Consider the following 23,066-nt stretch of genomic DNA (forward strand, 5'->3'; position numbering starts at 1 on the left):
AATCAAAACCTAAACTCATCTTAATATCAACTAAAACCAAACTCAAGTCATTTTAAGTTAAGATTAAGTTTGAGTTTAAGATTAAGTTAGGATTGAGTTAAGTTAAGATTAAGATTGAGTTGAGTAGAGATAAGAAATGAGATAATAAATGAGATAAGAGATGTAATAATAAATGAGATAAGAAGTTAGATAAGAAGTTAGATAAGAAATGAGATAAGAAATGAGATAAGAAAAAGTTGGTAGGAATGAGATAAGGAATATAACAAGGAAAGAGTTGAGTAGTGAGGGAGTAGGATAGTCAAGAGAAGTAGTAGCTTGGGCTTCTTTTATTTTAATTATGCACGATCGATTACTTAGCACTCTATTAACTAGAATAGGAGATGTCTTAGAAAGAAAGGACGGCCAAAGTAGTACATGTATTGAAGAACGTCTGGCTTCAGTTGGTGAAGATAGTATTGTTGCGGGTATTGTAAATCTCTTTAAAAAGTCAGAAATAGATAGTGCAGTCGAGTATTTCCGACGCTTTCGAGATCCAGTGGCTTTGCTAGAGGGTGGGACCTTCTCTTCCTTTTTACTACCGGAAGAGTACTGGCCTAAACAAGTGAAGGTCAAAGATAGTTTAGTTCGAGGTTTAGAGTATAAGCAGGAGTACAGTTTAGTCGGACATTTAGCTAAAGTACTTTGTATTATGTTTGATCGTAGTGAAACAGTTCTTTTTACTGGTGGGGAAGATGGTTTGATTAAGATGGTTGATGTGTTTTCTGGTCGGATAATTAAGTCGTTTAGAGGACATGTATCTCCTATCTTTGATTTTGTAATTAGTTATGATAATTCTATTTTGGTATCTTGTGATCAGCAAGGGAATGTTTTGTTTTGGGATATCTTATTTAGTTCTGATCCTTTAGTTAAAGTAGCTCTTAATGAACAGATAGATTATGTTGAGTTTATCTATGCGACGAATGAACCGGTGCCTTTGGAGCAAAAACGGATGAAAGGTAAAGTTGGGAAGATGGATAAGTATCGAGTCTTAGTAGTAACTAATAGTGGTAGAGTCTTACGTATTTCTTTGGGTAGTGATCGGAAGTACCAAATAGAAACTTTGTTATCTGAGATTGAAGAGGGTAGTTTTAATGGTGCTTGTTCTTCTAAAGGCAAACGAGTTACAGCTTTAGTAGGACTTTGGCCTTTTGCCTTCTTATTTGATCCAGAAGATGTAGATGGCCGGTTTTATATGTTGGAAACGGATGATTTACTTACATCAGCTGTAGATATTTCTTACTCTTCTTTGAAAATAGCAGCTAGTACTTACTCTCCTCATTTGTTTTACTGGCGGTATCAGCCTAATGCTAAATCGGGTAAATCTAATCTACCTACTCGGAAGACTTTTAAAGGGCGAGATTTAGAAGGGGCTTGGATTAAGGAGACTTTAAAGATTGAAGGTATGTCCCCATCTATTTTCATTACTGATATGACCTTTTTAGCTAACGATTCAATTATTGCTTCGGTTGATAATGAGTCAAATATCAGAATTATTGATATTCGTGATACGTCAAAAGTAATTATGATTGAGAAAGACTTTAAGATTTGTTCTTTAACTCCCCATCCTATTCACTCTCTCTTCCTTTCTTTAGAGATTAATGGAGTAGTTAAGTTGATTTCGGAACAAGGTGAAATTATCCAAAGAATTGTCACTGGTATATCTGTGGCCGGTGGTCTTTTGCTTAATAGTACGGGAACGGCCTTTTTCTTGACTGATTTAGATGGGGCTGTTTATAAGTACTCACTTTGGCCTGAAGTTCTTTCGGTTCCTAAATCGGAGTTCTTCTGGGAGGACTTTGTCTTCCTCAGGGATAGAGAGCCTTTAGAAGGACAAGAAAGACTACAACAAGATACAGCAGCCCGTCTAGAAGGTATTTTAGCCGTTTGCCAGAAGAATACGAAAGTACCCCATCGACCAGGTCTCTCCTATACTTTACAAGGCGAATTCTTAACACCTAGTTCTTTATCAGTTGACTTATCAAGATATGTGCAAACTATTGATCCTGGGACTCGTTCTTATGAAGCAGCTGCTATCTTGCAACTTCAAACGAACATGATTACTAACAAAGTCTTTGAAACGGACTATAAGGTCATGCAACCACCTACCCAAAGTATTACTATCCCCGAAACAGATGATGAGTCCAATACAACTATTGATATCTCAGATAGTACTGCTAATTCAGATGATACACCAGAAAGTGTTATTTACTCGACTGATGATAGTCTTTCCGATGAGAATGAAGCTGTATCTTCAGCTGATTCAGATTCTAACTCTATCTCAGCAGTTTCAAATCCTTCTCTAGGTTCTTCTGATCATTCAAGCGGTACAAACCTTTCTGAGCATTCTTTAGATGAAGATGAAGAGGATAATACTGCATCAACTAGTTCTGGATCTAACCAATCTTTCTATTCCGATTCAGATATAGAAGAGTCTTATGATTCTAAAGAGTGCTATGATTCAGCCGAAGAAAATGATGAGAGTTACGATTCTAATACTTCACCGGCCAATTCATCCAGTCGGTATAGAACCCGAGCCAGAAGACCACGTCATCCCCAACGTAAAGCCCAAAAAGTAGCTATTCATCCCGAGATCAACTTTTCCGAATGGATTCTAATGAACACCCCTAAATTCCCACTTCTACCCCAACCACAAGACCGACTTATTCTTATTCCTTCCCGACTACCACCTCTTAAAGGTCTTCCTAAAACCCCACTTGCTTTTACTGAACCTATTACTGTCCAAACCGTAGTAGTTGACTTTACTGAACTAATCATTACTGCTAAACTAGAAAACCACCAAAGACATGTTATTACTATTCATTATACACCCACCCATACTTCTAATGATCCTTTTATTATTCAGCAGTACTATCTTGATGTTCAAAAGAAACGATTTGCCAAAGGTCAAACTCTCTACTTCTTCCACCAAGGTCTACTAAGCAAAGGTACTTTCTCAGCCTATGCTAAACCCCATCCAACACAGCCCAGATCTCTCATTGTCTCTACAGGCAATACTAACCAAACCATCTATCCATTTGATCTTCAGTACAGCTATACCGACTATACCTTCAATTCTACCGCCCACCTCAAAGCCATCAAGACTTTCCGAACCGATGAGTATGACCTGTTCTTCACTACTGTTTCCAAAAAGCAGTACCCCGACTACTACAACATCATTTCCTATCCCCTTTCACTGAACCTCATCTGCAAAAGACTAGCCCATCACTACTACCGCACACCCACCGCCCTAACCACAGATATTCAAGCTATCCTTACCAACTGCCAACTCTATAATGAAGAATCTTCCACCATCGTCCAACTCTGCCAGACTCTCGTCACTTCCATCCTCAGCCAACTACCACCCACTTAATTACCAGTCCATCTACTACTATCTCCTACCTAATACTTATCTAATGCATATCTTATCTAATACTTATCTAATGCAGATCTTATCTCCTACGCACCTAATGCATATCTTATCTTATCTTAACAACCCAACTTAACTAAACTACATCTAACCCAACTAAACCTAAACCTAACCTAATCCAAACCTAACCCAAACCCAAACACAACTCAATACCAATACCAACTCAATCCGAACAAATATACAAGCTCTGTCTAACTATTACAACGCAAATATACAAACCACTCTAATATATCTTTTTTTATTTTCTACCCCAGCCATGCAGAACATAGCCGAAGATCTTTCTAAACATAAGAAGTACCCACAACAGACTTCTATCTTTAACAATCCCTACAACATTGCTAGAGGAGTTGCAACTTTTAAAAGACATGTTAAGTCTATTGGTTTAGGCTACAAAACACCAGCAACAGCTATTAATGGTACTTATATTGATAAGAAATGTCCGTTTACTAGTGATGTAACTATTAGAGGGACTATCTTTAAAGGAGAGATTGTTAGTTTAAAACAAGAACGAACAGCTGTAGTAGTTAAGAGGTACCTTCATTACCACAAGAAGTACATGAGATATGAACGTAGAAACACTCGATTTAATGTGCACTTATCGCCATGCTGGGATGGTTTAGTTGAGGTAGGAGATAAAGTTGTCTGTGGTGAGACTAGACCTCTTTCTAAGACTAAGCATTTTGCTGTGATTGACTTTGAAAAGGCTGCTTCTAAAGGGCGGTACAAGCAGCACATTCCATCTAAACAATAAACAAGATAGTATGGGTTATGATTTGGTTTAAGATTTTGTTTGTGATTTTGATTTAGATAAGATTGGTATTGGATTTGGTTGTGATTTTGGTTTAGATTTGGTTGTGGTTTAGATAAGATTGGATTTGATTATGCTTTTGATTTAGTTTAAGATTTGCTTATTTTGATTAGCACATGACAACGTATGCGGGGCTTTCATTCTGATTGATACTTTATGATCTCCTGATCTGGAGGTGGATGCTTTGAACACTACAAAGAGGGATCAATTCATTATTTAAGTAGGCTGATATGAAACAGTCGTGGTCTGGGAATGAATGCAATGTGGGAAAGATCGAAAGAACTACTTGTGCTATAAGTGCCTGGGTTGATTTAATGCTTAAAAGGGGCAGAAGATATGTCTTAGTCTTAAGAAGTCAATAAAGGGTCTTACTTAATACAATCTAAAGATAGGATGGCTAGTTTATTTATCTTAGGCTTAAATAACAAGGATTCGATAGGGAGTATGATATTCTATTTCATCATAGAGGTCGAAGATAAGAGCAGGAATGCTTTTATAGGCAAGGTATAAATACAGGTAACCGCCAGTTAGTGTTATAAATTCAAACAGCTTGGGATTAGACTGATATGTACCGGTGTTGTCATCGGCAAAAACAAAGCTAGATTGCGGCACAATGACCACTCGGTGAAGATTTATATCCAGAGAATTGCGGCCACAAATTGGGCAACCGCCATCTATATAACGATTAAATAGGCAGGTTGAACAGATTGCATGGCCACACTTGAGATGACATATTGTCTTGCCGGATTTAGGAATGGTTTGGAGTGGGCAGTGTTCCTTGGAAGTAGGGCGGTTTGCGTCTAGCTTATAGGGGGCATGGGCACAATTTGGACACTTAATTTCAACAGGATTACCATGGAGATAGTCTGTTAATCTTTGGCACAGCAACAAGTAACTGTCATCAAGGCGGCCAGACTGATCAGTTTGACTCAACCGGTCGGATAATGGAGGCAAAAGTGTAGAGGACATACCAATGAAAAAGGGCGTAGGATTATATATACCTGCTAGTATGCTAATAGTATACGATCGAATATGCAGGTTGACGAGTAGGTCATCTGAATCATTTGAGGGCCCGTTCTCGATTTGAACATTATTAAACACATTTACATCATTAACCCAATAGTTACGCGAATATATTGTAGCACGCACGTTTTCTGACACTCTGACTCGCACTAGGTGGATATTGACCAGCCATTTAAACCTATGTGCTAACCAGCGAAGAACGAGCTTCAAATCCTCTTCCAGTAGTTCTGGGCTATCGCTAAAATGCAAGAATAGATTCTCAACGGCATACTTATGGCTTGGCGAGCTTTGTGATGGGTTAGTATTGGCTAGCACTGAGTTGCTGAGTTTATAGTTAGCGAAGTCGTATTTTAAAGCCTCAAAGGTGGTGTTGTAAAGAATAAGCTCGGTTTTGGGGGGTATACTGGCCTGATCAAGTAGAGTAGGTGCTGCTTTGATGTAATCATTGAAGGGCATAGCCGGAATTATAATACCACACTTTGCCAATTTAGATAAGACTTCATCATAAAGAGCATAATCAAGGTTACTAATATTCAGATACAGTTTATCTAGACGTAGATCTTTAGTGGTTTTGTTTTCTCCTTGTTTATCTTGCACATAGTTGAATAGGGAAAAGCTGCCTATTGGGTATGGCTGGTTGTGGTGCTTGACTTCAGCTAGCTCGGAGAAGTCGTTGAGAATAAGGTATGAGATCATCTGGCCGGCCGGATGGCAAAGGATTTGAGCGATAGCAAGATTAGCAAAGCGTTGGTTTAGAATATGCACATCAACGTATGAAGCAAACTTATAGCGGATGAAGATCCAGTAGATAAGATATACATCAACATTGTCTAACACCAAAGTTTTGATCTTAAACTGACGAGGTGCCATGCAAGGCTTAATATATAGATTGATTATATTAAAGTCGGTGACAGTATTATCGTCAGTAAGTATGTTAATGTTAGTGAGTATAAGTTGTTCGGCCGTGAGATTTTGTAGTCGATTGAATAAACCAATGCATTTTGTAACTAGACCCGAGCCGGATTCATTGAGTATGTCTGGCGCCTTAGATCCATCGAGCTTGATGGTTGTGTACACTATGTTTTGGCAGAAGATGACCGGCTCGTTGCCCTCCATATATTCAAACAAGCCATTAGCAGCTGGTCGAGCCAGCATAATAATGACGGGTTCTTGGAGTACCCAGTTAGAGTTAGTGAGGTTTTCGCCGTGGCAGATAAGCTCATGGTTTATAACCACCTTAGGAATACTCGAGATAGCGTGGGCCGTATGAAGTGTTTTTAAGGTATAGTGCAGATCATCACGGGCCTCCTCATATTCAATCATTACATTAGCAACAGAGATACCAAGATTAGCAAAGGTTGTGGGGGTATAAAGTTGAGCATAGTATTGAATGGCACAGCAGGGCAACACAGTGGATATTTTGGAAATAGCATTAACAGCAGAGAGCCAGGCATCAGCAGATAAGTCTTGCTGAGAAGCACCAAGCACCGCTTGAATGCACTTCGGGGTGACGTCAAAGCCCAGAATAGTATAAACCTCGATCAGAGTTTCATTATACTTACCCAAATAATGAAGCACATTCCAATGGGCCTCCAAAGCTACCTTCGAATGAATATCAGCACCATGCTCGAATCCAATTAGAGTTATCTTATCAAAATCCATCCCGAAATAGAAGTCCCCAATCGAAATACTAGCGCAGTTGGAAGGAGGCGTGTGCAGAGGTCCAAGATCAATACAAGCCACCCTAGGCAGCTCTTCAAAGGAAATTCGGTATTTATCAACCAGCGACAGTTTCTTAATAAGGCGGATACTGTGGAATTCATTTCTGAAGAAGCGAACTCCTATAATTGGCCGCAAAAAGGGAATAACACCATTCACCAAGCTAGAAAGACTGCTATCCATTTCAGTTGAAACTTTAAGGCTGCTAGTTGACGTAGGGTCCGCATGTTTAATTGTATCCTGTGCTTCGTACAAACAGAGGGTCAATTGAGTTTGGCTGATATCGGTTTCGCTTGGCAATTTAAGATCAAAACAAAACCTAATGCGCGGACAATAAATCATGTTAACAATTCGAGATAAAATCTGTAAATTCTCCGGCTGAGTACTATTATTCAAGCCCAAACAATCAATACTAATACAAGCATGAGTAGAAGGAGGACAATCAATCCTAATCACAGCAATTTTCCTCAGCTCTTTCAAAATAGTCATAGCCTGCGGTTTATCAATGCCAGCGCGCAGAACAAAGCCAATAATATCACTCGGCCATTCTATTATGTATAAGGGAGTATTGTTCACCAGGGCACAGGGATATATCATTGGGTTAGAAGGAAGTAAGTGAATCTTTGACTGGGCAGGAGGGGCATAGTAGTGCTTGATCCGAATAGGCTCACCATAAAGCTCAAGCATAAAGCCAATTGAGGCTAGAGTGTGCATCATTTCAAAGGCAGTCGGCAGTTTTGGCAAGCATTCGGCACTCAACCCATTGCTTGCATTCAACTCACTATCATTATAAAGTACATTCGAGCTACATACACTACTCAACAACATTAGCCAAACACCCAAACCAACAACAACCCAATAAGCCATGGCTTTAAATTGCCCAGGTTTATTCGCAGCCATACCAATCATCACAGGAGCCCAACCAGCAACCGTCTTAGGGCTAGAAACAACGCGAGAGACAAAATAAACATCCAGCATAGTTTTGGATCCGGTGTCAACCCTAAGACTTGATGGTTTAATTATACAACGAGATAGGACCATATCTCATGAAAATAAAAAAGAAGATATCCAAGTGTCACATAATTATCACAAAAAGACCCACTACTAGCCAACCAAAAATCCAGTAGATAAGAAGAAAAACCACCAGCTCAATCTCAACCCAACAGAACTACAAGCCAGCCTTCTTTCAGCCCCCTTTATTTTTTGACCATCTCACACCAACTATCTCAAGTCCACCTATAATCAAGTTGCAATTAAGTTGTAATTTGATATCCAGACATAATTTACAAGTAACAAGTCCATTACCAAGTCTTCTTCTTCAAACACCACACTACACTATCCAATTATGTCCACCTCTAAAATTAGAAACCAACCACCACATCATTTCAAACACCCTCATCTACAAATCAGCATCACACCCCCAAGCACCAACTACTCTCCTCCCAGCCACTCAACCACCAACCTTACTTACCCAACACATCACCTAACACAACTCAACACGCCACAACCCAATACCAACTCAACTCAACTCAACTCAACCCAATCACAACTCAACTCAACTTAACCCTATTAAATATCTACCTAAATATCTGACTAAAAACATAGCTAATTGAACAACTAACCAGATAGATGTTTGGCCATCTACCATGGCAACCAAGTGTTTGTAATGCAGACTGTTTGAGGTACAGCCATAAAGCCCACTATTTTATTTTGTGGATGCACTCAACTCGGGCTGACCCAAAGAAGAGATCTAAGATCTTTATCTCCAAGGAGTTGCATAGAATGACTAAGTCGCCCAGTGAGAATTATAGCGTTGGTTTACTTAACGATTGCATTTATACCTGGGAAGTACTTATTATAGGTCCAAAAGACACGATCTATGAGAATGCCTTATTAAGAGGAGTACTAGTCTTCCCAGAAACGTATCCTGAAGACCCTCCAAGTTTTAAGTTTCTGTCGCCCATGTGGCATCCTAATATAGATAAGGACGGCAATCTGTGCATCTCAATTCTTCATAAATCAGGCGATGATGAGTATGGATATGAGGATGCTAGCGAGAGGTGGATGCCGGTGCGGGATATTGAGTCAGTACTCTTTTCGATCATGTTGTTGTTGGTTTCGCCGAATTCCGAGAGTCCGGCGAATTTGGAGGCCGCCCAGGAGTTCCAGAAGGACCTCAGTACGTATAATAAGAAGGTTCGTCGGCTGGCCCAGAGCACCTTAGAGCAATAAACTGAATTGAGTTATGTATTAAGTTAAGTTTAAGTTTAAGTTGAGATTGGGTTGGGGTGAGATAAGATTGGGTTGGGGTGAGATAATATTGAGTTAAGTTAAGTTGAATTGAGATAAGATTGAGTTGAGATAAGATTGAGTTGGGCTGAGTTAAGTAGCAAAGCAATTCAACTCAACTTAATACCAACCCAATACTTAACTCTACTTAACTTAACTTAACTTAAGATAACATAATACTAGATTAAGAGTAGACTTTATTGCTGCAATACTAACTCAAAGGATGGTCTGTTTATAGGCAAGAGATAAGTAAGAGATTAGATTGGGTTGAGGAAGTAGTTATTTGTCAGGGGCAGATTGGAATATCCAGGGTTTAGCATCGAGAGGACAGACGTTCTTGGACTTAAGCCATTGTGAGATGCAGTGGGCATGAAAAGCGTGATTACAGGCCCCCCAAGCAACTTTGCATTCCATGACTTTTTCTTCAGTTTGACACTCAATGCAGATGTCCATTGTATGGTTTCGGCAAATAGCACACTTATCAACAATCATGTCAAGGGACCAAACGGCTACCATTCGGACTTTCTTAACGCGAATACGAGGAACAGCCATACAAATAAATAAAATCGGGGTTAGTATTGAGTTTGGTGATTGTTTAGATTGGGTTGTGTTGAGTTGAGTTGGTATTGGATTGGGTTGTGTTTAGATTGGATTGGATTGGTATTGGGTTGAGTTGGTATTGGGTTTGGTTTGGGTTGAGGATGCCAGATTATACTATAATAAATTGGGTTGGGTTGTAGTGGGCAGCATTGTTGTTTATTGAGGTGGGTTAGGCTGTGCTGGGGATGTATTGGGGTAAGTGTGGTTGGGTGGGTGATTAGTATTGGGTCGAGTGGGGGTTGATGGGTGTTTAGGAGGAGGGGTGTTTAGTGGAGGATTGAAGTAGTTGGGAGCAGGTGGACGATTGGGAGTTGGTAAAAGATTATTAGGTTGAATGGGAGGTGGTGGGTAATTGGGAGGTGGTGGACGATTGGGAGTTGGTAAGAAATTATTAGGTTGAATGAGGGCCAGTGGGCGATTGGGAGCAGGTGGGCGAGTTGAGTGATTGGGAGCAGGTGGGCGAGTTGAGTAGTTGGGAGTTGGTAGATGATTATTAGGTTGAATGGGAGGTGGTGGATAGTTGAAGCAATTGGGTTGGGGGGTAGTGGTAGTGGTAGTAGTTGTATAGGCTGGAGGGGTGGCGACGAACAGGAGGAAGTTGTGGCAGTTGAGTTTATAGAAAATACCCTTGGGGAAGTGGTTGAAATCATCATATGTAAGAACGTGGTAGTTAGTGCTTGGGACTTTGACTTGAGTTTGGGCGAGGTTGAGGTAGAAAACGAGTTTGGAGTTGTGGGTTGGTGTGGTTCGGTTGTATTTCTTTGCGATGTGCTCAATGATAGATTGGGTTAGTTCAGGGTATAAGTAGCGGTAGAATATGTAGATGGTGAGGTTGGGGTAGTTGAATCGGCAGACAAAGTCAATGAAGGTAAATAAGAGAGCGAGTGCATTTGATTGGTAGGGTACGTGCTGGAAGTAGAGGTAGACACTTCTTAAACTGGTGAGAAGCTGTTCATTGGGTAGGAAGTATTCTGAATGGGTTAGGAGTTCTTGGATGTGATTGATTATGACGGCGGAGGCGCCGTGGTAGTAATGTTCAACTCGTAAGTCTATGTATCGGGTGTTTAGTGTTTGCTGGCCGAAAAGGACTTGGGAAACAAGAAGGCCTTTGGGATGGTTGGCGAAGGTGTGGACGAAGGGGCAGATTAGAAAAGATACTTGGGTGTTGGGGGGATTCTCCAAATGGAGAAGTAGTTGGTGGTAGATGTAACTTTTATCGGACCGTGATTTGTAATAGAGAGAGACAAGTATGTTGCACAGATCGATGATATTATAGCACGATTCGTTTTGGATGGATGGAGTATGGTTGATTAGGTAGGGGTAGTAGTTGTTAAGAGCTTGGGACTGGCTGCTGAGATTATTAGTGTTGAGTTGGCTGAGAATGTACTTGAGGATGTTGAGTTGAATGAATACCCGTGGGGGAGATGTGGGTTTAAGGGTGGTTAGAAGGTCGCTGAGTTGCTGGGGATAAGAGGAAGGAGTTAGGTAAACGTTTAGGAACGTGCTAGGTGCTAGGTTATTGACAATGTATATAAGAGCGTCTGATTGGCAGCACTCTAGCCAAATACTAGGAAAGATGGTTGTAATGGTAGGGTCGCTGTTGAGGCTGGTACTTGTATTTTGGGCAGGTTGGAATTTGAACAGAGCAAAAGTAGTGCCGGGGATGTAGATACAGTTTAGAAAATTGGCAACTGTTGATAGGGGCGGGCATTCTACGTTCTGAATGTTGCTGTCGGGGAATTTGAGTCTCACTGTAGTGGGTCCAATTTGGATTAGTATAAGACAAACGGACTTAAGCAGACCGAAAATGGGACTAATTTGCTGGTCGGTTGAATTAGTGCCTATCTTAAAAATAGCTAAGCAATCGGCATCGATATCAATGGCAAATAGTTGACAATGAAAAGTGTTAGGCGCGACTTGTTCTTTGTAGACATCTAGGCCGAGAGCTAAAACACCGGGCATTAGAATGAGAGGAATATCGGGGGAGTTGCGGCGGTAGTATGATTGGGGAAAAATAAGATGGTACGGGTGTTTGTGAATCGTGATTGCCTCATTGTCGTGCCTGGCCCCCAAATGGTGGTAATAAATAACAATCTTAAAGCTCTTAAGTGTCATGTGATCATAGAGGTGATCAAGCATTTTGATAAGAATGAATGTTTTGGCAGAAAGAATGAGTCGATCAACTCGAGGGGGGTCCCAGCGAAATTTAGTGCGCAGCTCGGTTATCTCCTCATACATGTTGTTAAAGGGGCGAGTGGACAGGCTCTGCCTTTTTGGTATTCGCTCTTGTATATGAATCATGGTGGCTTTAACCGTGTTTAATATAGTAAATGCCGCCATAAAGGATTCTTTGGGCCAACTAACCGCAATCCGAGGAATCACTAGCTGACACACTTCAATTGAGCTAATTATTGACTTGACCATCTGGGTATATGTATAATAATCTATGGAATCTACTTTTGGAAGAATTAAGTAGACGCGAAGGCTTAAGATTTGGATTCTATAGGTGCCGGTGCGAGCCGGGCTGTTGTCAGGAATAATGTCATAGTTTAGAGTCTGCTCACCATGCCCTAGGCCGACAGAATTGACAAATAGTCTACACATAAACTGGTTGATAATTCCTTTTGGTTCTAAATTGCCATAAGAATCTAAGCCCATACCATCGGATGGCCCTGCCAAATTAGTCGCGAGTGTCATTCTAGCACTTAACACTACCAGCACTACCTTAATGGCTAAATGAGCTAAGTTCATAGTTATAATCTAAAAACCAAAAGCAATTCTTATCAGGCACGCCACGGGGTGTTTATATAGCCACAACCCAATCAAAATACTAACTCAAGTACTAACTCTATCTAACCCAATCCAATCTAACTCAAATACCAACTCAAGTACCAACTCCATCCAACTCAATTCAATCTAACTCAAGTACTAACCTAATCTAACCCAACCAAAATACCAACTCAAATACTAACTTAACTAAGCACTATTTATTGCTATGGTTCTTATGATACGTCTGCTTCTCTCTTGGCAGTATCAATCACGACGATTTCTTCAGTACAGTGGTAAGTAGGAGTCTCGCCAAGGACTTCCGCCGCCTCAGTGGCCTGTAATAGAATGGGAGAAGAGTGTACCTGCGCACCCGCCAAACGCTTGGGCCGACCGGCTACTCCAGCTATATCAACTCGAGTACCGACCCGAATTCGAGCTTCAATAGGCTCGCCGGCCGCGTCAACTGTCACCACGTACTTGGGCACAATCCCGGGTGATATAAGCATCATAGTAAAGTAATACCGATCAAGAATACAAGCGCCGCCATCAAGTAAAGCAAATACAAAGCCAAGCACTCCAGCTACCGATCGAACTGATGGTGTTTGGCCATTACACAAAGAAATCTTCATTGCTCCTTTCCCCAGCCGAATCAGGCCCTGGGCAATACGTAATGTACTCCCTGGTGCACCCTTCCCACAGAAACTCGTCATTTCTTCTAGAGCGGCAATTGCCCGGGCATTGTTAGTACCAGCCGCTGCTAGACCCAGAGCCGCCAAGGAAGCAACAATGACCGAAGCATCGCCCGTATGCGCACAGCGCTTAAGCGTCTCTAGAACTTCAGGCTTAGCCCCAGAAAGATGGAGTAGCGAGAGGGCTAGAGGCACAGCCATTTGCGCACGAGGACTGTCCAGTAAAACAGCTCCTTCCAGGATATGCGTAGCCATTTGGGCTAAAGTCTCATCTCCTGAACCAACTAAAGCAATGCCTAGAATTCCAAAGACGTCTTTGTACTCAATAGTTTCAGGCGACTCTTCTTCACTCTCAGCAGGCGAGCCTTCTTCCAAGGCGTTCTTAAGCAGCGAATGTAACACCTGGGCACTACCCGTAGCAAAATAGGCCAAAGCCCGGGATAGAATACTTAATGAGATAGCATGTGCTCCAGCCGTTTGTAACAGTTCTAGCATTGGCTCAACCGCATCACCAATCTGGAAGAAGAGCAAGGCAATACCTAGGAGGGCAAATTTAGCAAAGGGCGCAGCAGCCGGTCGTTCGACTAAAATCTGTAATGATTCAGCAAGAACTTCCGTATCAGCCGTACCGGCAAAGATAGATCCGGCCACATAAATGGCAAAAAGAGATACTTCTGGCTGATCAGCTTGCATAAACGGCTTAACCAAATCATAAACATCCAGACGAGCCGTACCTGTATACTGTAAGGCCAAAGCCTCCAGCAGAACAAGTCGTTGCGTAGTTGAATGGGAAGAAAGAGCCTCTCTAGTTGCGGCCAGGACAGTTTCATTCTCATCACGCGTCCGACAAGAACTAACGGCTAAAGCCAAGATAGAAGCAGCTCGGACATACCCGTCCTCAGCAAACAAGTTCTCCTCGACCTCAACCATAGCTCTCTGTTGGTCCCAAAGATAAAGCAGACCTTTAGCTGCCTGTGATGAAATCTTGTAGGTTTTCTTGTTATCATGTTCAGGAATCGCTTCATGGGCAAAAGATGCTTTAGCTAGAGCTTCTGGGAAAGAGCCTAGACCACGATCCTTATCTGCAGTTAGGCCCAACTGATCTGCCACGTACTTATTCAGTCTAGCCATATGGTGTCCATAAATAACACTTTGAATGTGCTTATCTTTAACTGGCAGCCAAAGATTGTGCTTAGAAAGAATACAGGCCATTTGCAGAGCATCAACTGGACTAGCTGTTTGCAGTGCCGTTTGAATCTCTTCTATACGCTTGGTTTCAATAAGTAAAGTTGTGTACTCAATTGTTCTTTTCTCTTTCTTATAGATATCAATCAGTACAGACTTAGCCTTCATTTTAACCGGCTGGTCTAAGTAAGCTAGTAAAGGCACTAAGTAAGAAGCCACTCGATCAAAATTATCAGAATCAGTATAGGCTGGTAACTCTTCCAACTTATCTATTTCCAGCAACAAATCAATCGCATCGTACTCAGAATTGAACTGAAAAAGACAGTGCAGGACTTCCTTTAAGACTTCCGACAAGCGCTGAGCAGGCAAACTTCCTAAATTCTGGTGGTACGTAATCAGATCACTAGAGAGTTTCTTAATGTACTGGTGCCCCCAAATGTCAAGAGAAGTCGATCCTCCCTCAACTCTATAATTAAGAGCATCAATCGAATCGGAAGTAGCCGAAATAACCGAAAGAATATCAGCCATAATCCGTCTGTTCTCACCACTAAGCGATTCCAACCGCTCTTTAAGTGAGTCTTTCTGGGAGATCAAGTAAATAAGAATCTTAGGCAAAGTTGAAGCCACCGAGGTAGAAGACCGAAGTTTCTGTACTAGCATACTAAGAGCTGAATGGGTAACTCCAGGATCAGCATCCTTTAAGTTATCTAGTATTAGGTGTATCTCTTCCGCCCGACTATCCATAATGAAGAAACAAACAAAGAAACAAATAAATATGTCATTCGATCGGATTGGATTAGATTGGGTTAAGTTGAGATGATCTAGAGTGACGTAGAGTAAAGTAGGAGTTGGTTTAGGTTGGTCTTAGTTGGGTATTCAGTTAGGTTTATTTTGGGTTAGTATTAGGTTAGTTTTGGGCTAGTTTTGGGTTAAGTTTTTGAATATATTGAATATATTGAATAAGTTGAATATTTGGAATTTTTAATGAAAATGCTAGTTCTTTACTGAATTACCTAAAAAGGAAATATTTATGAGAACACTTTAAATTTAGCTAACAGTTTATTAAGTTATATTGTGGTGTGGTGTAGTGTAGTGTGGTGTGGTGTGGTATGTTGTGGTAGATAAGCTTATAATGTGATTGTAATTGTAATGTAGTATAGCAGCATAAATCAACTCAACACAACTTAACACAATACTAACTTAACTTAACTTAACACAACTCAAACTTAACACAATACTAACTTAATGTAACACAATCCAATTTAATATTATCCTATGGTGATGATTTCGAGTTGCTGATTGTTTTGGTCATTGAGGATGGCATCTAGCTCTTCTGGGATGTATTTGGTTTCTAGAACAGGACTGTTGCTACGGCCTTTAAGAGCCCCTATTGTACTGAGACGTGCAATAAGAGCTTCATACTCTTTGTAACCCACTACCGGTAAGTTCTTCAGAATAAGAGTACTCTTGAAGTCTTCATAAACAGAGTTGGGAAAAGCACCAGCACCTTTATGAGCAATAATACGCAGAAGAATCTGCTGGTAAAGAGAAAGACCTTGAATAAAACTACCTTGTACTGAATAAAAGACATTCTTAATAGCTATATCTATTTCACGTATGCCTATTTCCGCAATATTGTTCTTGTCAGCATATTCAACCGCCCATCTTTGAATCTGAAATGCCTTCCTAATATCTCCATTCAAAGTACATATCTTATTAGCACAATACTCAATAGCTTCAGTTGTAAACTTACTACTAGTTTGAGCCTCTTTCAAAATCCCAACTACTTGTGCCTTCTTGTACATCGCAAAGTTAAGTCGATTCCAACCCAATCTACTTCTTACCTTAGAAGTCAACCGTCTATCTGGCAGGTTATAAGTATTTGAAATACTCACCAAGTAAACATTCTTACAAAGTGAAGGTAATTCTAAAAGTCCATACAAAGACCCAAGACCTTTACTTATCAGCATATCTATTTCATCGGCCAAAATAATCGTATAAACCTCGTGTTTCAAAGCTTCTTCCAACTGTCTAGGCGAAGACTGTTCTACCCCCGGAACAATCTGTTGGTGTACTTTCAAAAACACATCAGAAGGAAGAATCAATCCTCCACAATTAATCTCTACTATTTTCACCTCAGTATACTTCTCAGCCATTACTTTAAGAATATTCTGACAAGTCAAAGTCTTCCCACATCCCGGCATTCCACTAACATAAAGAATTCCATGATCTCGACCTTCAACCGCACTCTTTAAGTGTCCATAGATAGCAGCTGCTTCTTCTTCACGTCCCAAAGGCACTACCCGCATCCAACTAAAAAAGCAAACACGCACATCTCCATCTCCACTCCAACTTACTCCACCTCACCCCTCACTCCACTCCACTCCATTCCATCTCATACCACTCCACCTCATCTAACACCACTTCACTCCACAGCCAGGCTATTTACATTCTAACCCAGTAATTTCCAACCCACCTCAGACCAGCATCCATATAATACTAATAAAGACCAATCTAATCTTACCCCAACTTAATACAATACTAACTTAATACTCAACTCAACTCAACTCAACTTAATACAATACTAACTCAATACAATAATACACCAATTTATATATCATCTACAGAACTACTCCACTTAGCTCTACTTACCCCAATTTAATACCACTCTAACTTAACATAACTTAATACTTACCCCAACACAATACCAACTTAATACCAACTTAACATAACTTAATACCAACTCAATACAATACTAAACCACTCTCTTTAGCTTACACCTTTGCTCATAACGCACGCGATTGTACTCTTGAAGGGCTACATCAAAAGCCCGATTGTTCAGACAAAACAGTGCTTCTAAAATCCCACATACTACCGCTTGCTCATCTCTCTTCCAGTAAACCTGTGATAACCTATAAACTGTAGCAAACAATTCCTTCACTGCCATCCCACTATACTTCCCCAATACACTTTGCACGGCCGGTACTTCCAACATCCGCCCAATCACTCTTATCACTCGTTGATGTTCACTTCTTAATCCTATCTCTAAAACCTGTACTAAAGCCCCCACTGCCTCCTTCCCTATCTCTACTCCACTCACTACTATATTCTCAATTATGTACAGACTAGCTACCATTTCTAAAGGTAAGAATTCCCGGCATAATTTACGTATACCCAAAATCACCCAATCCCAACTCTCCATTCCCTCCCCATCCACTCCCTCTACATAACACTCCCTTACCCCCATTACTATCTCCAACCTAATACTCTGAGTTAAACTCCTACCCAGTAAAGGCAAATATACCTCTAAAACTTCCATCCGCTGCACCCCCAGTCGGTTTAGTACTCCTAAAACTCCCGCTAATCCCCCTAAACATCCCTCTATCTCCCCAACCAAGTACTCAACCGCCGTACTTACTAACCAACTACGGTACTCCTCCAGTGCATTTACACTCACTTCAGCAATTACCCGACCTACTAACTCCCTCTCCCGACTATCTTCCGCCACCAGTCCTTTCAATAATCGCCCCATTTCACTCGGTTTAAGCCTCCTACGACCTACTACATCATAAATACTAAGTATCTCCCTCTCAGCCACCTTCCAACTCTCAAATGACCCATTTCCTTCACTTTCAGTCTCCCCTTCCCTATCTAACCGATAAGCCATTCTTAAGTTCAATCGAACCATTTCTTAATTTTTTTAATACCCTGTTCATTAACGATGTTTGCCAAAGATGAAGTTGTTTTGCTCTTAAAAGGCCGATATGCAGGATTTAAAGGTGTGATAGTTGAAGATATATCAAAAGTAAACGATCGTAATGTTGTGACTGTAATTGGGTTAGAAAAGGTTCCTAAGCCTTTAACTGAGGATATGACTGAGCATCAGAAGAAGAGACATGGCAGTTTACGTGTCTTTATTAAGAAGATGAACGTTAGACACTTACTGGCTACTAGGCACGTAATGGAGAACGTTTTTACTTCTGAGTTTATCATTAAGGACTTAACTGATGTATCAGAGCGAGTGGAGATGAAGAAGGAGGCTGAGAAGCTTTTTAGGCTGGCTTATGAGAACAATCCCGGGCACTGGATCTTCAAAAAGCAGAAGATTTGATAAGATTTGGTAAGATTTAGTTGTTATTTTTAACAGTTGAATTATCTAATAAAGCACTTTTATCCAGATTTGTATTAAGTTGGGTTGTGATTGGTTGAGTTTGGTTGGTGTTGGGTTTGGTGTTGATGTTTAGATTGGGTTGAGTTGAGTTAAGATTGGGTTGGGTTTGGTGTTGAGTTTGGTTGATGTTGGGTTTAAGTTGGGTTGTGTTGATGTTGGGTTTAGATTGGTTTGGTTTAAGTTGAGTTAAGTTTAGTATTAAGTTAAGTTTAGTATTAAGTTAAGTTAAGATGTGTTTATATGATGTTGAGTTAAGTTAAGATGTTTAAGTTTAAGTTGAGTTAAGATGATGTTGAGTTTAGTATTAAGTTAAGATTGGGTTAAGTTGAGCTTAGTATTAAGTTAAGTTAAGATTGGGTTGAGGTTGATGTTTAAGCTTAAGTTTAAGTTAAGATGAGTTAAGATGAGTTTAGTATTAATATAAGTTGATTATTGCATTGGTATTAAGTTAGTAGATATGAGTAAGTTAGTATTAAGTTAGTAGATGAATTAAGTTGAGTAAGTATTAAGTAAGCAAGTAGATATGAGTGAGTGAGTAAGTAGATTGGGATAGTAATTGGTGGTCTAATTTTTTGTCATGGATAATAGTGAGACAAGAACGCGTTGTCGGGAGATACTGTCTAAAGTGTTTTTGGAACGGATTGAGGGGCGGGATGCTGAACGATCGGCACATTTAGGAATGATGTTAGAAGAAGAAATTCAGAGAAGATCTGATAGTCCGAATGAGTACAGTAAATTGTTTCGATCTAAGTACTTGAATTTGAAAGAGGCAACTAATAAGTGGTTATGTGCGAGTGTTTATAATGGAGTGATTGATGCTGTTTCTTTCATTAAGATGTCTAGTGAGGAGATGAAGTCGAAAGAGTTGAAAGAATTGGAGGCCAAAATACTAGAAAGGTCTATTTTAGACTCAACTATAGCTAAACAGGAGGCAGAAACGGATATCTTCTTTTGTAATAAGTGCAAGCAAAGGAAGTGTACTTATCGGCAATTACAGACTCGTAGTGCTGATGAACCAATGACTACTTATGTGCACTGTGTGGTTTGTGGTAATAATTGGAAGTTCTGCTAAGTTTGTTAAATTTAGATGGTTTTAGATGTTTATTTAGAAGGTTTATGATCTTAAGAATTTTTATTAAAAATTTCCTTTTCGGGTAATTTTTGGAATTTTCACTTACCCAAAAAGGAAAAAAACCAAACTCAACCAAAACTCAGCCAAAACCATTTCTATACTAATAAAATCATCTTACGTCAATATATTCTTATCTTAACTTACCTCAACTTAACTTAACATCACATTAACCCAACTTAACTCAACACCACTACCAATATACTACAACTTAACATCATCTTAACCCAACCCAACCCAACTTAACCCAACCCAACTTAACCCAACCCAACTCAATCCAACCCAACCCAATAGTAGATATTCTCTCTTTTATTTTTCAACACTTCTCAAGGCATTGCTTTGATCGAGTGTAGTATCTATTTTATCCGGCTGATTAGTCGGAAATAAGCATGGGAAGATGCTTGCTTGCTTGCTGGGATCCTATGGGGCACCAGCCTTAGATTTAATTACTTCGTCTTATTTTTTATTATGGTTATCGAAACACAGTCTCGAGTATATACTAACAATGCTATTCAAAAGGGTCCTGCCTACTATGAATACTCTTTATACAAGCTAGAGTACGGTAATATTGATACTTACAAAATTAAGGACTATATAGGTAAAGGAAAGTACTCTCAAGTCTTTAAAGGGACAACAAAAGATCGGAATTTATGTGTTATAAAGGTCTTAAAGCCAGTCCGCGAGAAGAAGATCTGTCGGGAAGCTAAGATTCTAAAGACTTTAGTAGGATTACCCAATGTAGTTCAGTTATTAGATATAGTTAAAGATCCAGAATCTGGAACTAGAGCTTTAGTTTTCAAGTATCAGAAGCACGAAGAGACTCGGGCTTTATTCAAACGTTTTACATTAGAAGATATTAGGTATTATAGTCGTGAGATTTTAAAAACACTTGATTCTGTGCATTCTCTGGGTATTATGCATCGTGATTTAAAACCGCACAATATAATTATTGATCATGATTCTAAAGAAATCAAAATTATTGATTGGGGTTTAGCTGAGTATTATATTCCAGGTACAAGTTATAGTGTTGGTGTGGCTAGTATGCATTTTAAAGCTCCTGAATTATTGGTTAATTATCGGCATTATGATTACTCTTTAGATCTTTGGACTTTTGGTTGTGTTCTTTGTGAGATGGTTTTAAAACGGATGCCGATGTTCAATGGTTCTTCTAATGAGGACCAACTTGCCAAAATAGTGAAGGTTCTAGGTAAAGATAAGTTTACCTTTTACATTCAGAAGTATGGGATTATTCCCTCTCCTAATCTATTGGCGTGTATTAAGAACTGTCCGAAAGAAGGACTCTGGCCTAAACTCAAAGAAGAGGCCAGTAAAACCTTTGGGGCGCACACTAAACAGATCTTTGAAGTACTAGAAGGTGTTCTCCAGTACGACCACCAAAACCGACTAACTGCCCAAGAGTGCTTAAACCTACCTTTCTTCCAGTAAGTCTTCATTAGGATTGAGTTGGTGTTGAGTTGGTGTTGCGGTGGTATTAGGTTGATATATCTTATTGAGTTGGTATATCATATATCTTTAGAATAAGTCTTTAGATCTATTCGTCTTTCAATAAACAATGATCCATTTGGGTTATGATTGTGTTGTGATTTATGTTATGATTGTGTTGCTATCATCTCTATTTCAGTGTGGATAGTTAGATATGCTTTTATGATTGTCTTGTGTGATTAATACAAATTCTAGTAGTACTTTCTCTTGATAGAATGTAGTAGTGCATTTGTTGAGTGTATATAGTTGTTTTCTGCGGTCCGCCATTTACACGCTCGTATTTATTGATTCGCAGGTCTGTTTATAGATAGGGAAATTTCCTTATTAGACAATTCTCTTCCTGCCTTTTCCGGACCGGGTATGTTCTGCTAGGAACATACAACATATACGACCGTGACTGAAAAGATGACGTCATCTCAAAATAAGATTTTGTTGGTCTTATGTTTTTAGAAGTGCCCGTTGGGTTGATTGGATCGGAGTGTGGTTAGCAGCTGTTCGTATTGTTGTTGATAGCCCATCAGAACACTGTTCCAGGATATGATCTTTTGTCTTACTTCTTGTACTCGTTGCTGCATTTCGCCCGGTGCTAATCCACGGAGGTAGCCGTCTAGTTTTTGTACCCAACCTGGGAATGGCTCAGTGTTCTGATCTATCTCGCACATAGCTGCTTGTATTTGGCCTCTTAATGGTAGTTCTTCGAGTGTTTTTGGGTCATCTACCTGGGGTTCTGAACCATTGTTTACTAATGGGGTTAATCTGTTTATATGAGAAGTGTGCCACGCTATTAGGAATTTACGCACTCTTTCGCTTAATCCAAGGTCTACTTGATTCACCCACTCTTGTTCTTCAGCAGTTAGTGTTGGTTTTAAAGGGGTTGGTTGGATTGGGTGTCTTGTAGTAGACCTAACTGGAGTTCTTATGTGGCCGCCCCTCTGGAATGCTGCCGGGCTCTCATTATTATATTTAATAAGCCCTCCCGATGTAGAGGGTTGGTTATCAAGAGATTCACCCTTGTGATCAACATACCACATGGATTTACCTACTTGCCGGTATTTCCCCTCATCAAATACCTGTTTCTTCTTAGATAATTTCCGGTAAACAACAACGGAGGCAATAATAAGTCCTATTAATAGTACTAAAGCTCCGATAAGACAAAGTATGGCGAGAGGGTTAGTGATATCAAAAGACGAAGTAATAGTTTTAGTAGAGGGGGATCCTATAACACTTGAAGAGTGGCGTTGAGAAAGTTCAGCAATGCCTTGTTGATTGATAGTAGCCATTGATACTTTAAAAAAACCAGGGTTTATAATTTAGAAAATTTCCTAATAAGGAAATTATTCCGTTACCAGAAAAAATAAATTCTGAATTGATGAAGTAAAATCCGAATAAAAATCGATCAAATCCATTGATTATGTAGTACTCAGTTGTTTTCTTCTGTCCGCCATTTACACGCTCGTATTTATTGATTTACAGGTCTGTTTATAGACAGGAAAATTTCCTTATTAGGTAATTTTCTTCCCGCCTTTTTAAAACCCGGGAATGTCCTTTTAGGAACATACAACATACTCAATACGAAGTCCATCTTAACTAATACATACTCTATGAAAGATATTACTTGAGATAAGTATTGATGTCTTTTATTAGATAAATATGAGTGTCTTAAGATAGGATTGCGTTAGTGTTGGTGTTGTTATTGATGTTAGTATTGCTAAATA

At 39.9% G+C, this 23,066-nt stretch overlaps 13 protein-coding genes across 13 annotated transcripts; 6 read left to right on the plus strand and 7 right to left on the minus strand.

Annotated features, from left to right (window-relative positions):
* Nucleotides 1-337: 337 nt before the first annotated feature.
* NEHOM01_0471 (uncharacterized protein) lies at nt 338-3,409 on the plus strand (the record flags this gene model as incomplete). The annotated part of the gene is made up of 1 exon (XM_051489349.1): nt 338-3,409. One exon carries the CDS (start codon nt 338-340, stop codon nt 3,407-3,409), a length of 3,072 nt encoding a protein of 1,023 aa, XP_051345309.1.
* A 313-nt stretch (nt 3,410-3,722) lies between these two features.
* Nucleotides 3,723-4,217, plus strand: NEHOM01_0472 (small subunit ribosomal protein S11e; the record flags this gene model as incomplete). The annotated part of the gene is made up of 1 exon (XM_051489350.1): nt 3,723-4,217. The coding sequence occupies one exon, from the start codon at nt 3,723-3,725 to the stop codon at nt 4,215-4,217; it is 495 nt and encodes a 164-aa protein (XP_051345310.1).
* A 474-nt stretch (nt 4,218-4,691) lies between these two features.
* On the minus strand, nt 4,692-8,057 carry NEHOM01_0473 (uncharacterized protein; the record flags this gene model as incomplete). The annotated part of the gene is made up of 1 exon (XM_051489351.1): nt 4,692-8,057. One exon carries the CDS (start codon nt 8,055-8,057, stop codon nt 4,692-4,694), a length of 3,366 nt encoding a protein of 1,121 aa, XP_051345311.1.
* A 675-nt stretch (nt 8,058-8,732) lies between these two features.
* Nucleotides 8,733-9,248, plus strand: NEHOM01_0474 (ubiquitin-conjugating enzyme E2 G1; the record flags this gene model as incomplete). Its single annotated transcript, XM_051489352.1, has 1 exon — nt 8,733-9,248. One exon carries the CDS (start codon nt 8,733-8,735, stop codon nt 9,246-9,248), a length of 516 nt encoding a protein of 171 aa, XP_051345312.1.
* Nucleotides 9,249-9,584: 336 nt separating this feature from the next.
* On the minus strand, nt 9,585-9,857 carry NEHOM01_0437 (E3 ubiquitin-protein ligase RBX1; the record flags this gene model as incomplete). The annotated part of the gene is made up of 1 exon (XM_051489315.1): nt 9,585-9,857. One exon carries the CDS (start codon nt 9,855-9,857, stop codon nt 9,585-9,587), a length of 273 nt encoding a protein of 90 aa, XP_051345275.1.
* Nucleotides 9,858-10,061: 204 nt separating this feature from the next.
* On the minus strand, nt 10,062-12,656 carry NEHOM01_0475 (uncharacterized protein; the record flags this gene model as incomplete). Its single annotated transcript, XM_051489353.1, has 1 exon — nt 10,062-12,656. The coding sequence occupies one exon, from the start codon at nt 12,654-12,656 to the stop codon at nt 10,062-10,064; it is 2,595 nt and encodes an 864-aa protein (XP_051345313.1).
* A 251-nt stretch (nt 12,657-12,907) lies between these two features.
* NEHOM01_0476 (26S proteasome regulatory subunit N1) lies at nt 12,908-15,292 on the minus strand (the record flags this gene model as incomplete). The annotated part of the gene is made up of 1 exon (XM_051489354.1): nt 12,908-15,292. The coding sequence occupies one exon, from the start codon at nt 15,290-15,292 to the stop codon at nt 12,908-12,910; it is 2,385 nt and encodes a 794-aa protein (XP_051345314.1).
* Nucleotides 15,293-15,816: 524 nt separating this feature from the next.
* Nucleotides 15,817-16,857, minus strand: NEHOM01_0477 (origin recognition complex subunit 1; the record flags this gene model as incomplete). The annotated part of the gene is made up of 1 exon (XM_051489355.1): nt 15,817-16,857. The coding sequence occupies one exon, from the start codon at nt 16,855-16,857 to the stop codon at nt 15,817-15,819; it is 1,041 nt and encodes a 346-aa protein (XP_051345315.1).
* A 446-nt stretch (nt 16,858-17,303) lies between these two features.
* Nucleotides 17,304-18,236, minus strand: NEHOM01_0478 (uncharacterized protein; the record flags this gene model as incomplete). Its single annotated transcript, XM_051489356.1, has 1 exon — nt 17,304-18,236. One exon carries the CDS (start codon nt 18,234-18,236, stop codon nt 17,304-17,306), a length of 933 nt encoding a protein of 310 aa, XP_051345316.1.
* A 33-nt stretch (nt 18,237-18,269) lies between these two features.
* On the plus strand, nt 18,270-18,659 carry NEHOM01_0479 (large subunit ribosomal protein L27e; the record flags this gene model as incomplete). The annotated part of the gene is made up of 1 exon (XM_051489357.1): nt 18,270-18,659. The coding sequence occupies one exon, from the start codon at nt 18,270-18,272 to the stop codon at nt 18,657-18,659; it is 390 nt and encodes a 129-aa protein (XP_051345317.1).
* A 637-nt stretch (nt 18,660-19,296) lies between these two features.
* Nucleotides 19,297-19,791, plus strand: NEHOM01_0480 (transcription elongation factor S-II; the record flags this gene model as incomplete). The annotated part of the gene is made up of 1 exon (XM_051489358.1): nt 19,297-19,791. The coding sequence occupies one exon, from the start codon at nt 19,297-19,299 to the stop codon at nt 19,789-19,791; it is 495 nt and encodes a 164-aa protein (XP_051345318.1).
* Nucleotides 19,792-20,316: 525 nt separating this feature from the next.
* NEHOM01_0481 (casein kinase II subunit alpha) lies at nt 20,317-21,294 on the plus strand (the record flags this gene model as incomplete). Its single annotated transcript, XM_051489359.1, has 1 exon — nt 20,317-21,294. The coding sequence occupies one exon, from the start codon at nt 20,317-20,319 to the stop codon at nt 21,292-21,294; it is 978 nt and encodes a 325-aa protein (XP_051345319.1).
* Nucleotides 21,295-21,797: 503 nt separating this feature from the next.
* NEHOM01_0482 (uncharacterized protein) lies at nt 21,798-22,631 on the minus strand (the record flags this gene model as incomplete). The annotated part of the gene is made up of 1 exon (XM_051489360.1): nt 21,798-22,631. The coding sequence occupies one exon, from the start codon at nt 22,629-22,631 to the stop codon at nt 21,798-21,800; it is 834 nt and encodes a 277-aa protein (XP_051345320.1).
* Nucleotides 22,632-23,066: the final 435 nt, after the last annotated feature.

The sequence above is a fragment of the Nematocida homosporus genome (assembly GCF_024244095.1).
Source record: "Nematocida homosporus strain JUm1504 chromosome Unknown 4509, whole genome shotgun sequence".
Lineage (NCBI taxonomy): Eukaryota > Fungi > Microsporidia > Nematocida > Nematocida homosporus.